This window comes from Haemorhous mexicanus, chromosome Z (genome assembly GCF_027477595.1).
Source record: "Haemorhous mexicanus isolate bHaeMex1 chromosome Z, bHaeMex1.pri, whole genome shotgun sequence".
Lineage (NCBI taxonomy): Eukaryota > Metazoa > Chordata > Aves > Passeriformes > Fringillidae > Haemorhous > Haemorhous mexicanus.
This window is the reverse complement of record NC_082381.1, coordinates 6909185-6922170: the sequence shown is the minus strand read 5'-3', so window position 1 is coordinate 6922170 and position 12986 is coordinate 6909185. Positions and strand designations below refer to the sequence as shown.

The window sequence follows — 12986 nt, the reverse complement described above, 5'->3', positions numbered from 1 at the left end:
AAATATGGTTCCACCATTCAGTTAAGTAATGAAAATGATTGTTTGATGGACATTATTACAGTAGGGCAATATGCATATATTCCTACCGAATTAATAACTTGCTATATTATAAATATTATTTTAAAAAGCAGAGATCTATATTTTGTATCATTGTACCTTTCTGTGATTAAAACTAAAACCAAGTTGAGGATCATGCAGAAAACACAACTGAAGACAGAGCATCAAAACTTTTACGTAGGGCATGCAACAAGTAAGCTCAGAAAACCAAGCCCCTCTCTGTTACTTCCAACACTATCCACTATTCCTCAATTCAGTTTGACCTGTGCTGCTGCTCTTCAGATAAGGAAATCATGGACAGATAGCAGCAAACATCAGCTCTCAAGCTCAGAAGGACAAACGAGTGAAAGCAGCAACTTTCTGAGGTTTGTCCATGCAGAAGGGGATAAATCCCAGAACAAATGTTCCTGTTGCACATGCACAGAAATATCCTCCTCCTCAGCCTACCCCCCTTCTCCAATGCCTACACCAGTAATCCCAAACAAATTTTGGCAGTTCCAGGTAGCCCTAAGGCACCCTAGAGCCCTTAGAGGCTCACCAGCCTCTCCAGAGGTCACTGTTCAAAGATACACAAAAGGGAACCAGCTGAGGAAGAAGCAGAGGAAAAGAGCTGCATGTGTACTCAGAGTGAATTATACCAGACAGAAATCCTGTGAGAGGAAGGATTATTTACAAAGACAGATTTTAGAGGTTCCTGTCTCATCTAAAGCACACTTTCAGGCTTGAAAATCTCAGTAAATAACAGTATTTTTGCAATCTGTGCTGTCTAATGATTCACATTTCTTCTGCATGTTTGATTAGTTACAGAAGAGCTTAATGCATAAGGTTTTCAGAAAGAAAGATAGTATGTTTTGACAATTTATTTTGACAATTCAGTACATTAGATTAAGACCAGTCTTGCAGCAACACTCTGTTGAGAAAGAACAATGGCTCTTTCAGTTTTATGCCTTATGCAAAACTTGGGTGTTTCTTTGGAGCTATATATGAATCCCATGTAAGCATACACAAAAACTACACAACAAATGTAGTAGTTAGTTTTAAAATAGTTAAATTCTTCCTCATGCCAACAAATATGCTGCTGGAACAACAGATCAGATACAGATGAATTATGATAGCAACATGTTTGAAAATTTAAGAACATTTCCCTTTTTTAAAAGAAAGATAATGGGAGTTGTTAATTTTATAGGAATCACGTACTAAGTAAATTAGCAGTGTAATATCTTTGCAATTGGTTTGTTAGAGATTTACAAGGTCTATGAACTTTAACTTGTAAATACAGCTGGTTTTTTTTGTTGGCTAAAATAGATTTCTTTCAACTGGACATTCACTAGCAGAGACCCACCTTGAACTTGAGTGTAACAAAATATGTGGTCTTATATTAACATCAAAAATACATTTTTAAAGACCTTAAAAAGCCACAAGGCTGGAAAAAATAAAGAAGTATAATAAATTGGAAAATTACTTTGAGAAACTGTATGTCAGCCAAAGGGAAGAAAAGATAATTATTTGTGTTCTGCACAATTCTACTCTCCTCATCTCCTGTACATGCAGAGGGAAAGGAGAAGGAAGTGGGAGAAATCTGACCAGAGTACAATGGAAAGACATTGAGAGTTCAGGGAGTGAAGAATGAAGGGAAAAATGGTTCAGTCAGTGTAAGAGTGAAAAAGGAGGACAGAGTTGCTAGGAAGGCTTTCCTCATAGCTTTTAAATGTGACCTGGCACCATCAAACTTCACACATTAGTAAAATAAAACCGGTGAGATTTTCTTACAAGTAAAATAAAATTATGTCTTAACTCCAGATACTGGGCAATCTGCATGTCTCTGAGCACAGAAAAAAAAAAAAAAAAGCTCATTAGTGCTGCTATGTGGGAACAGTGTTTGCAAGTAAATGAAGAAAAATCAGGTTACACAGAGTAACCTGATAACTGAGAAAAAAGCCCCGATCAGAGAGCAGAAGCCCAAGCACAGAACTGATGATTATCTGTCCAAAAGAGAGGACAATACCATGGAAAGAGTACAAGACAGGCAGAAGCAGGTGAAAACTCACCACTGGAGCAGTTGGGTCCTCCCCAGCCAGGCTCACACTGACAGGTGTTGGGAGCAATACAACGGCCATGGACACATTTATCAGCACAGTGAGCTGTCAGAGAAGGGAACAAAAAGAACAATTACAGAACTCCTACCACTAGGAAAAATATTCTTTAAAATACTCTAAAATAGCCCTAACCCAGTTCTTTAGTGACTCAAGTACCTCTTAAAAGCAAAATAAATACCAGTGTATTTGGTGGCACCTATTAAAAATAAATTTCACTTCAATGTCTTCCATTTCTCCTAAGTCTGAAGAATCCAGCTAAAAATGTGTTAGTATTACTCAAATACTTCAGAGGAAATTGTCCAAATTTAATGAAAAAAGAGCCAAAGTATGATCCAGGCTGGAAACCCATCTGACCATGGTCTTGGGCAAGAGGCTCTGGCTGGCCCTGCCTGAAACTTGGATGGGATGACTTCCACAGGTCCCTTCCAACCTCAACTGTCCTGTGACTCTTTGCAGCAAACCCTCATGCCAAGAAAAAAAAAGGGGAATTTCAGCAGGCATCCTAAGAAATGCTCTTTTGCAACAGCATGGATAAAATATGATTTGCAACACACCAATATGTTAGTTTCAACTTCACCAAATGATTGAACAGTTCAATTGAAGAACAAAACAAACTGTGACAGTGATTCAAGTAAAGCAGCAACAATTTGCTGTCATCATATTAATCACAAAGTACCCCTAATTTTCCAAAATATATGCATTGTAATAATTTCCTTCTGCTCTAAACAAGAAAAATTAGAAAATGTGCACAGGATAAGATTTTTCTTTGTACCAACATGTCCAGAGAAACTAAATCTGACTGCTATACAAATGAATATAAAGCTATCAAGGGGAAAAAGACAAAGAAGTTAATGAGGCTACATGTGAATCACTGTGGTTCTGAATGATTGAAAATGTTGCAAGAGTGATTAGGTATTTAGGTAAAACACTTGCAAATGTTCTGGGTTTTTTCTCAATTAAAGATGATGAAGCACATTGGTCATCATTTACATTTAGTGGGTCCAAGAAAAAGAAAAAGCACACGAAGATCAATAAGATAAAAATTTTTGCTTATAGGGGATCCCAGCCATTAATGCTTATTTTTACAGCCTTTAGTTCTCGTTCTCAACTACTTCTAACAAGCTACTTTTCAGATGTGGAATAAATGATCTTCATTAGAAATCAACAGGGAGAATAACAATTTCTAAACATTTGATGAAGCAAGGCATTAACACAGAGTGTTGTTGCCTATTTATGTGTTATGGAAAGACTGAGTTTAAATAATACATCACAATTTTCCATTAGTCTTGTAACTTGACGTGGATCACTTGTATGTTTGAAAATTCCTTCCTAGTTAGTCCTGCCTTGGGCACTGAGGCTCTTCACAAATGAAATGTGTGAAAAACCTTGCCAGAAAGTCGTGAGGCAACAGCAGGTAGGTCACTGTAAACATGCAGTGTGAGCACTTGTAGGAATAACCCAGGGAATGCAAACATGCTCAGCCCAAATTTCTGAGCACTGAGCCTAAAATACAATAAGGCAATGCTCCACCACCTCCTCTGTGAGGCAGCTGGAGCAGAACAGAAAAATAAAGAAGTTTGAAGAAACCAGACCTATCTCCTTGCACTGCCCCTCATGCCACGCTCAGAATACAGATCCACGATCTGGATATACATAAAAACCTATTCTCTACCCAAAAGAAAGTATTCTCCAGACACTTTCTGGGCTAACTGATTCTTGGAAAGTGAATCCTGCATCTGTAAGAGACAGCACATGTTAAAAAACAAAAATATTGCAGTGTACACAGGGATGAGAGAACCAAAATTTACTACACAGAGCTACAAAGAGGTGAGGACAACATAAAAATCATCTAGAAGAAGCTGAAAAGACATGAATATTACCAGGAACAGATGAACTACTTTCTCTTGGTTTTCTATGGAATTGTTGGGCATGGTATCAAAAAAAAAAACAACTTGTATGCAGGTACAGGTGAAAAACTTAACATGAAGGGGTTTTTTTTTTACTGACCAGTGTGAAGAAGCACCAAAAAACTCCCTGGCAGCAATTGCCATGTCTTTTTTTTTTTCAAGAAAAAGCTCAATTATTGTATGAAAAACAATCTGGGTTTGCTCTTAATGTTGGCTTTTACATCTTATTTGCCCTTTTTTTTGTGCCTTATTGTATTTTTCAAGATCTTTTCTACACTCTTGCATTCATTATCTGATGTTAAAACTCAAAAAAATGTATTTTTATCTTTCATGTAATTTTATGCATGCATTTTAGGATCTGTTGCTTTTTCACTTTGAAAAGCCAGCCATAAACCAGTTAACATAAAATTGAAACACTTAGGATGTAATTATGCACATAAATTAAATGACTGCAAGGTTTAACTCCAACTTCCTCCAAATTAATTGAAACAAGCATTTGTCGTGGGAAAAAATAAATTATCTATTAAACCACATTATAAACATGTTTTTTTCAAATAAATCCTTCAGTTTTACACTGTATGCTAGAACATATCCCTTGTTTGATCCTTTTTTCCCTGTGCTTGATGGCTATTTGTTAGTAAAATGAGTGATATGCAATTATACCTTAAGATAGATGGTGTATTTTCTATTTCATGTTTTGAGGAAATTCAACAGGCAAAGTTCTCCATTAAGGTTCTTTGAAATGTACTACAATGTTAGAAACTAAGTGATGTAAATGTTCAAGCTGCCAGGAACAATCAACCTTTGCTTGTGTGTCCAACTTCAAGAAAGCCACTAGAAGATGCTAGAAGATGTCTTAAAACCTTTGAAATCTTCCTTTTCAGAAATATGCTTAAAAAAACCACCTAAAATTGCACTTTTGGAAAAAGTTTCTAGTGTGTAGCTAAGCCTAGTATTCATATGCCAAATCTCCCAGGGATTGCCACTGATAGTAGCAGACAAGAGGCAGGAAATTCTTTGGAATAAATAAGAAATTTAGTCAATCACTCAGCCTGGGGTGGAGCTGCCAGGACTAAGCTCCTTAAAAGAACTTCACAGAATTACTGTTCTGCCTTTGTATCTGCATATAAACTGCATGTAGATTAGCTTAGAAAGTGCATCAGGTCTAAACATAAGAGTAAAATAAAAACTTGAGGTCCACCTACTGCTCTCCAGAGGTGCTGGCAATACTGAAGATAGAGGTGAGAAATCTGTGCATTATTTATATCCTCTACAAACAGGAGTTTCATGAGGACAGCACAAAGCACATTTTTTTAATGAAAGTGAATTAGTACTTAGTAACAAGATATCTACACTCTTACAAACAGTCCAAGTACTGACTGCATATAACGTTGGATTTAAAATGAAAGTACAATTTCCTGTCAACCCACCTAAAGACAAAATGACTCAGATTCCTATTTTATTTGAGAAGCAGCAATGAAATTTCAATTTGCACAATGTTGAGTCGCACACACCAAAACCAAAACAGTAGACTTTTCTAATTTACCTTTCTAAATTGAGAAGTCAAAAAAAGGAACAAAGAAACAACAAAATATCAACAACAACGCAAGGATTTTAGCCTTTTAGAACCATCCAACATCTTTCCACTAGGTGAACAAAATAATCCACACAGCATGGAAATAAAATTGCAGTAATGGAAATGCTCCAGTTGGAAATCATGAAGACTGAAGGTCTCTCTCTTTCTTCCAAGGTCAAATAAATGCAAACTCAGCTACACTGAAGGATCTGTATTTTCACGAAATTTGAAGTCTAAGGCCTTCCACAATCACTTCAGAAGTCAGAGCAGGTATGTCCTGAGTACCATTATCAAGCATATTTTCATGAAGTAACAGGAAAAATTAGTATGTCCAATGGTATTTGAATTTTTCGGGTTCTGAATATCATTGTGTTAACACAATGAATTTACTACATATGCTATAGCTATGTAAAAGCTGTTGTCACATAAAAGAATCCCCATCACACCTGCCATCACGAGTCAAGCTGCAACACACTTCAAAAAGTGTTCTACCTAATAAAAAAATTAAATATCATTATTCACACATGCTGTATAACAACCAAATGTAGTCAGAAATTCGTTCTTGTAAGTCTAATATATACATATTACAACAAAAAGTTAGAATCATTGCCAATCTGCTATCAGATATATTAGTTTTCTAAAAAATATTTTGCCCTTGCTTTTGCATAAGCAGAAAATGTTTTGAATCAAAGCTTTTTTTTTTTTTCAAATTCCAGGACATAAAACACATTCTTATCAAATACCATTTTAAGACCTCCCTAGGTCTGCACAAGGCCAAACAAGAGAGAGAAAGAACCGAGCCAAGGTTGCCTCCAGACCCCTCAAGCCACAAATTTTTCCAGTTTTGGGTTAGATGAGGAGACAGAGGTATGTGCCATCCAAAAAAAGGTGCTGAGACCTCCAAAGAGTTGCTACAGACCTCTGTATGCCCAAGAGAGGCTCAGCATGAGGATCTGCTGGGGTCTGTTCCAAGGAGAAAAGACTTCCATGTCCCCCGTGGTTTCAAACCTTGTGTTTAAAACACTGATGCTTGCACAGTGCATTTTCCACACAATCATTAGCTAGAACCACACGAAGGCTGGTTGGCCACTTAGACATCTGAAATCCAACCACCCTGTCACCTGCATCTGCTCAGCCCCAGCTGGCTCCAACAAGAGCTGCACATGCATCAGCGGCGAGTAACTGAGCTCCTGCAACTCAGCCTCCACAAGCCACCCATCACAGAGGAGTCACACCAGCACAGTGATGGAGTTCCAAAGCCAAAAAAATAATAATAAAAAGGTGAACTTACGGACACACATTTCCCTGCTCTCATAGAATCCAGGGCAGCACTGGGACTTGCGCCTGTACATTGTTTTCTCACCATGTCTGTAGGCAGTACGGTAACTGATCCTAAAGAGAGGAGGAGTGTTTGTCACATACCTTGGTTCAGAAGCAAGACAGGATGTATTCTTACACATTTTAAAAAACATTCAGGTGTCATAAGAAAAGAAAAAAAAATGCTCCAAGTTGTCTTGATTTATCTGTTGCTAATTTTAAGAGTCCAAGGTGTTTCCTGACATGATTTAGGTTCATGGGTGGTCAGAAAGCAGGAAAAGAATGGGGACTTTACCCACTGGTGATGGGTCATACTTATGGGCATATTCCTCTGAGGAAAATGCTCTTTACAGATGTCACCAGTTTTTAATCATTCAACCTTTGCTTACCTTCTGCTTGCACAGGAAGTTTCCTTTAACAAATCCTTTTACTTTTCTTTCAAGAACTATACACTTACTTCCCTCAGAACACAGCACTGCAAGCAACAAGGGTTCCCTGCGATATTTCTGAACAAATACAACTTGCAGGGTTTGAAGAATTTAGTTTTCACCAAGCTCTTTGCTTTCTGTTAGTACTCCATGGCATGGTACACCCCAACCTGCTAATGAAATTTATGTGACATTGCTTGGATAGGCATTTTCCAGCTGACACAGGTCACAGCAGTTAGACAGGCTGGACACTACAGCTAAAAAATCCTACATATCATGCTTGATTTTGAGTCAAGATTCTTAACAATATCAGAAAATTGACAATATTAGGATTGATACATCACCTGTGTCGTGTGCACTTGAACCAGTTTAGGATGTCAGTACAACTGGTATAGTAAATCTGATCAAAAGGATGTGGATATGACTCTTGCACTGTAACTGAGTAACTGGGGAGAGACAGAGAGAAAAAAAGGGAGATCATCAAGCAAGTCCTTTTAGTACAGTCTCATTTAATTGGGTCTTTTACAGAATCCTGCTACAGAATGGAAAAAATATAACAAAATACTCATGTCTAAAAAAATGACATAGAAAGCTTGCAAAGAAAAATAAACATGCAGAGAGTCATCATGTTTATACTGTGTAACACATTTGATGAAATTCCACTACTCAACATTTAAAGAAATGTAATGTCAGCCTAACTTTTTTTAAAATGAAAACAGCTGTAACTCAAATAGGCAGCAAATGGAAGTAGTGCATATTAGGTGTGCTCCTGTAAAAATTTTTATTAATGAACTGGATGACTGAACAACTAATTAAAGAGACAGAAAATGAGTTTTCTTCTATTATCACTCCAAATAGAAAAAAAAAAGGACATTCTGAGAAATTTCTTGTAAAAACTTGATCCTAAACAGATCAAGTTTTTATAAGAAAAAAACTGGGCCTACAGGAAGACAACCAGTGCACCTATATACTAAGTGAATGTTAACACAGAAATACACCTGAGTAGTAATTACTGAAAAATTACATTACAGGCATACCACCAGTCTATTCAGCAATCAGAAATTAATGAATACTGAAGACCATAGTTTATTTTGCTTACTGGATAATTTTTAAAAGAGAACCACCCACACCACACCACACTCCCAGAAATACTATACGAAATCCTACTATTATTTTTTGCCAAATTACACAATTGTACAGTGTCCTAGAAACAAATCCACGCTGAGAGCCTCCAAAGCTGTCAGCAGGACAAGAGGAGCAGAGCCCTGTCTCAAAAGGGGAAAATATTGAATCATCCTAGAAAACTCTTTGAGAAGCTGTTTGTGCTGGCAGCCAGTCCTGGATTGTGCAAGGGGGCTTGAAAATACAGGAATGCGTGGCAAGCTCCTGCAGCAGGACTGATTCCCAGGACCAGCCAAAACACTAAACAGCTCACCCAGCTCTCCCTCTCTTCCACTCACACCCTCTCTGAGCCCTGAGCCCCCACTGCAGGGTGACAGCCACAGTCTCCTCATCCTGCTGTCACCATCTACGCCAAGGGGAAGCACTTCCAGAGCCACTCACCCCTAAATGCACACACCCTACTCCCTGTTTTCCTGCATGAAGGCAAGCAGCCCTAATCCACCCAGCTGTCCCAGCCCAACAAAACATCAGTGGGATGCTGGCGCTCGCCTGAGGCTCTGTGCTCATACCCTGAGGCAGGGCACTCTCTACCCCTTCTCACCATTTGTAAAGACCATTTCAGTACTGACTGAGGTCTGTTTTTTATTTAAAGCATACAACAGTGACAGGGGCAGTCAAGAGCTTCTGTCTGGGGCTTTGCCCTTTCATACTTCTTTCCCTTTGTCACCTGCTTTGGGCAACAACGTGAGCATTTCACTTAGTTTATTTGGAGCTCTGCACTGTTTGTGAGATAGCACAAGAAGGAAAAAAAGTTCATGCAACAAAGTGGGCATGCTTGCTAAATTCATTTTTGGGTGTATTTTTCCTTCTGCAGACTTTAATTAGCTAGTTTTAAATTATATTATGCAGTGTAAATAGTTATATTCGGGGTTTCTTTCCCATTTTGCTTTCACTATGTTGTAGCTTCCCCCAAAACCACTTCTACCAACAAAAACTGTAACAAAGCACACAAAATATAGGACAGTACCCGGTAACACTGTAGACAAATTCCTGACTACTAGGAACAGGTATTTAATATGGTGACTACCTCATATACACATGGTTGCATGAACCGTACACAGCAGCTGAGGCAGAGGTGCCAAATACTTTACACCAAGCTGAGGAAAATTCCCAAGGGATGCTCTTACCTGTTGGGTTTGTTTTTTTTTTTTTAATAGAGAGACTTTAGAAAAAAGTAAATACCAATTTCAATTTCCTTTGTAAAGATTCAGCTATAACAATCACAAATAAATGTACAGTGGCTCAGCAGCACTCCCCATGACTAAGCACACAACACAGTTTACATTAAGTGCAGGAAATACTGATGTCCTCAAGGGAATTTAAGTGAAAATTAAGTCTTTCTCATGGACCTGCTGATCAATTACAGGCACAACAGTTATAATGAGACCAGAAGTCTTGCTTTCACTGTCATAACCTTCACACAAGGAAAGAAGTTCAGCAGATGCTTGAGGCTCAACCTCTCCCAACTCATTGTGGCTTTTTGCAATTCACATGAAATTGGATGAACAAACAGACCAACTACACTGATGATGAATTTTATTTTGCATGTTATAAATTTTTGAACCTCATCAAAATAATTAAACAACAAATCTTAACTCAGATCCTGTGAGTGCTGAATAGGAAGGAATCAGCATAATCAAATTTGGCCAAATTCCAATATGGTTAATTATATTTTGCATATGTAAAATTTCTTTTCACCTAAATTGGAAAGAGCTATTTTTACTCACTTCTAGTACCCATATGGTTGTGTAACATTGTAGTACCATTGTAGTGGTTCTTTGCATCCTAACCCCCAATGCAAAGATCCATTTCAGCCCACTATGAAATAGTCTTCTACTTATAAATGAACTCACCTGCCCAGGCAGTAAAGTGAATTCTTTTCCCCTGTTTTTAAACTCAGCTAAAAGCCCTCAGTAACTTGAAGCATGCCAAGCAAAACAAAGCAAAATTATTATATCAGAATTCATGCCACTTATTTTTCCAAAAGGAAAGTATTACCTTTCCCAGTGGCTACACACATTGGGATCTTCCAGATTCAAAGACACAGCTGAACCCATCCAGTGGTACAGGAGTATGACAGGGAAGCCAAAGAGGGAGTTGAAATGAAGAACCATCTTTCCAAAGAAATGACTGTGGGGAAAGAAAAAAAAAAGTACATTAGTAATACCATACAGAATATAAAGTAGCTAATAATGCTGACCCATCTATAATCAATCTAAAGCAAGGGGTACTTCAAGGAACACACACTGCTTGCCCAGCAGCAGCAATGCCATGCCCATTTTGGAAGGAGAGCCCAAAGGGAGCCGTTTCCCATGAGGTCAGCTGGTGGACAAACTATCTCAGAGGTCCTGCAGTCCCCTCCAGCTGCAGCCACCCAGCCTGGGGGTGCTCAGCCAGGCTCTGCCCACTCCGAGAGCCAGAGCTGAGGTCTGGAATAGAGGCTGGCATTTGCTCAAGACCACAAGAGTGGAGAGGCTCAGCTGTGACACAGCACCAGGAGCCCGGCACGTCCCTCATTTACAGGAAGGGTTTGTGCCTCTCCACGTGCTCCCCATGGCCAGCACAGCCTCACATGTCACCCTGCACTGTCACTGCTCTTTAGAGTCCCCAAAATTTAATTCCCCCTCCTCAGCCGGCTGTACAGTTTCCAAATAGAATAAACATTCATTAAAGAAAGCTGTTGTAGTAACATGAAGGTCTGAAAAGATTATCCTAACACTCTTACTAAGCAAATTATTTTAATTTGCATGCTGAAACACTCTTAATCTAACCGGTCATTAATCCACAAATGCCAGAATGAATGCTATTAACATGTAATTTATTTGTAATGACTTAAGCTACATTTCTGTTTCAGTGACATTTGACCTTATTTCCTCACTTACATACTGATTCTAACATTATGTGGCTACAGAGATAACAAAAAAAAATGAGACTCTTGAGTCCAATCTGTAGTATAATGAGACAGTAATTTCTAATAAATATGTTTGATTTAATAAAAATATTTTTAACACAGTACATTAATCCAGAAATAGCAATTTCTTACTTTAAATATTATGGAACAGAATAAAGAAAGTTACATCAATCACTTTATTATATGAGAAAGAAGACCACAGGACCATGGGAAAAAAAGAGACAAAACAGTCTTACTTAACTCTTACTTCAGAAGTCAACATAAAGAGCTCACAACACAAAATTATTATATTTAAGGTATCGGAGGATACAGAGATGATCCTATTTTGCTGAATTGTTCTTGAAAAATCAGGCTGCTGAAAGGTATTTCATGGTCTGTAACTATTTCTCTGCATGCAGCAAAGCAGTCAATGTGCAGTTATTTCAACAGCAGCTGTATTTTGACCTAATAATTGCAGTGAAGTTGTGATTTCATTGAAAATATTCACTCTGATTAAGCAGACTGTAAATGGTATTTCCCTTTTTTCTATCTTTTATTCTTGACTTCAGCAACTTTCCTTTTGCAGGATACATTTAACAAAATTTAAAATTAAAAAAAATAAATTTGCATGAACCCCCTAGAGTAAAACTTGATTGCATTCCAGATCTTTTGCTTAATTATTAAGGAAAATCAAAACAGAAAATCAGTACAGCTGATTAGCAGCGCTGAAGTGTTGATATCAGCAATAAAAGATGTAGATGACTCATTTAACTCTTGCTGCCTATGGTTTGCACCAAGAACAACTGTTCAGAGATTCACTTTTCATACCATATATTACTCAAATTATCTCACCCAATAACACATGAGTATTTCAATTATCTACACGTACACAGAACCTGTAGTTTAAGTACTGAAAATGCTCATTTTGAGGAATGCCTACCCTGTGCAAATTAGTACATACATGAGACAGGGGAAAAAACCCAACAAATTTAAGATAATCCTTGGTGTTTCACCACCAATTGCCTGTTAGTTTTTTCTACAGCATTTGAGGCAAAATCTCCCGTTGACAAAGCTGTATCTTTATTCCTATTTCAGGCAGGAACTTTAAGGCAGTACCAGTGTCTGTTTGGGTCAGACTTCTCTGATTCCCTCAACTTTAATCCATGCCCATGATTTAAAAATTTTAACAGGAAAGCAGTGCAGCTGCATGAAACAACTGTAGTACTTCTCTTAATCTCTGTCAGCTAATTAAAGAAATTAAACTCAGTTTATATTTATTTTATTAAAAAATCAGATCATCAATAACAGTCATTTTAAAAAATAAACCCTATCACCCCAAGGTTTATTTTAACTACTAAAAAGCTCATTTTAAAATGGTATAAAAAGTGTACAAAATATACTCCCATAAATTACAGATACTCCCCTAAAATACATTTAAACTTGAGCAACTACACAAATTGCATTTGTCTTACTAGTAAGCTGATGTAAAATCCTGTATGTGCACTATATAAACACAGACAGTTGACCATTAAT

The 12986-nt window shown here is 37.7% G+C and overlaps 1 protein-coding gene across 3 annotated transcripts in view; it reads right to left on the bottom strand.

Annotated features, from left to right (window-relative positions):
- MEGF10 (multiple EGF like domains 10) overlaps positions 1–12986 on the bottom strand; it is an 87376-nt gene that overhangs the window by 57914 nt on the left and 16476 nt on the right. For all 3 annotated transcript variants that reach the window (XR_009490332.1, XM_059873929.1, XM_059873930.1), the window contains exons 2-5: positions 10562–10693; positions 7726–7827; positions 6928–7028; positions 2106–2198 (exon numbers count right to left, since the gene is read on the bottom strand). Coding sequence is in view for 2 of the 3 variants with exons in the window: in XM_059873929.1 (XP_059729912.1) it covers positions 2106–2198; positions 6928–7028; positions 7726–7827; positions 10562–10677 (412 nt within the window). In the remaining variant the exon portion in view is untranslated. The remainder of the gene's footprint in view (positions 1–2105; positions 2199–6927; positions 7029–7725; positions 7828–10561; positions 10694–12986) is intronic.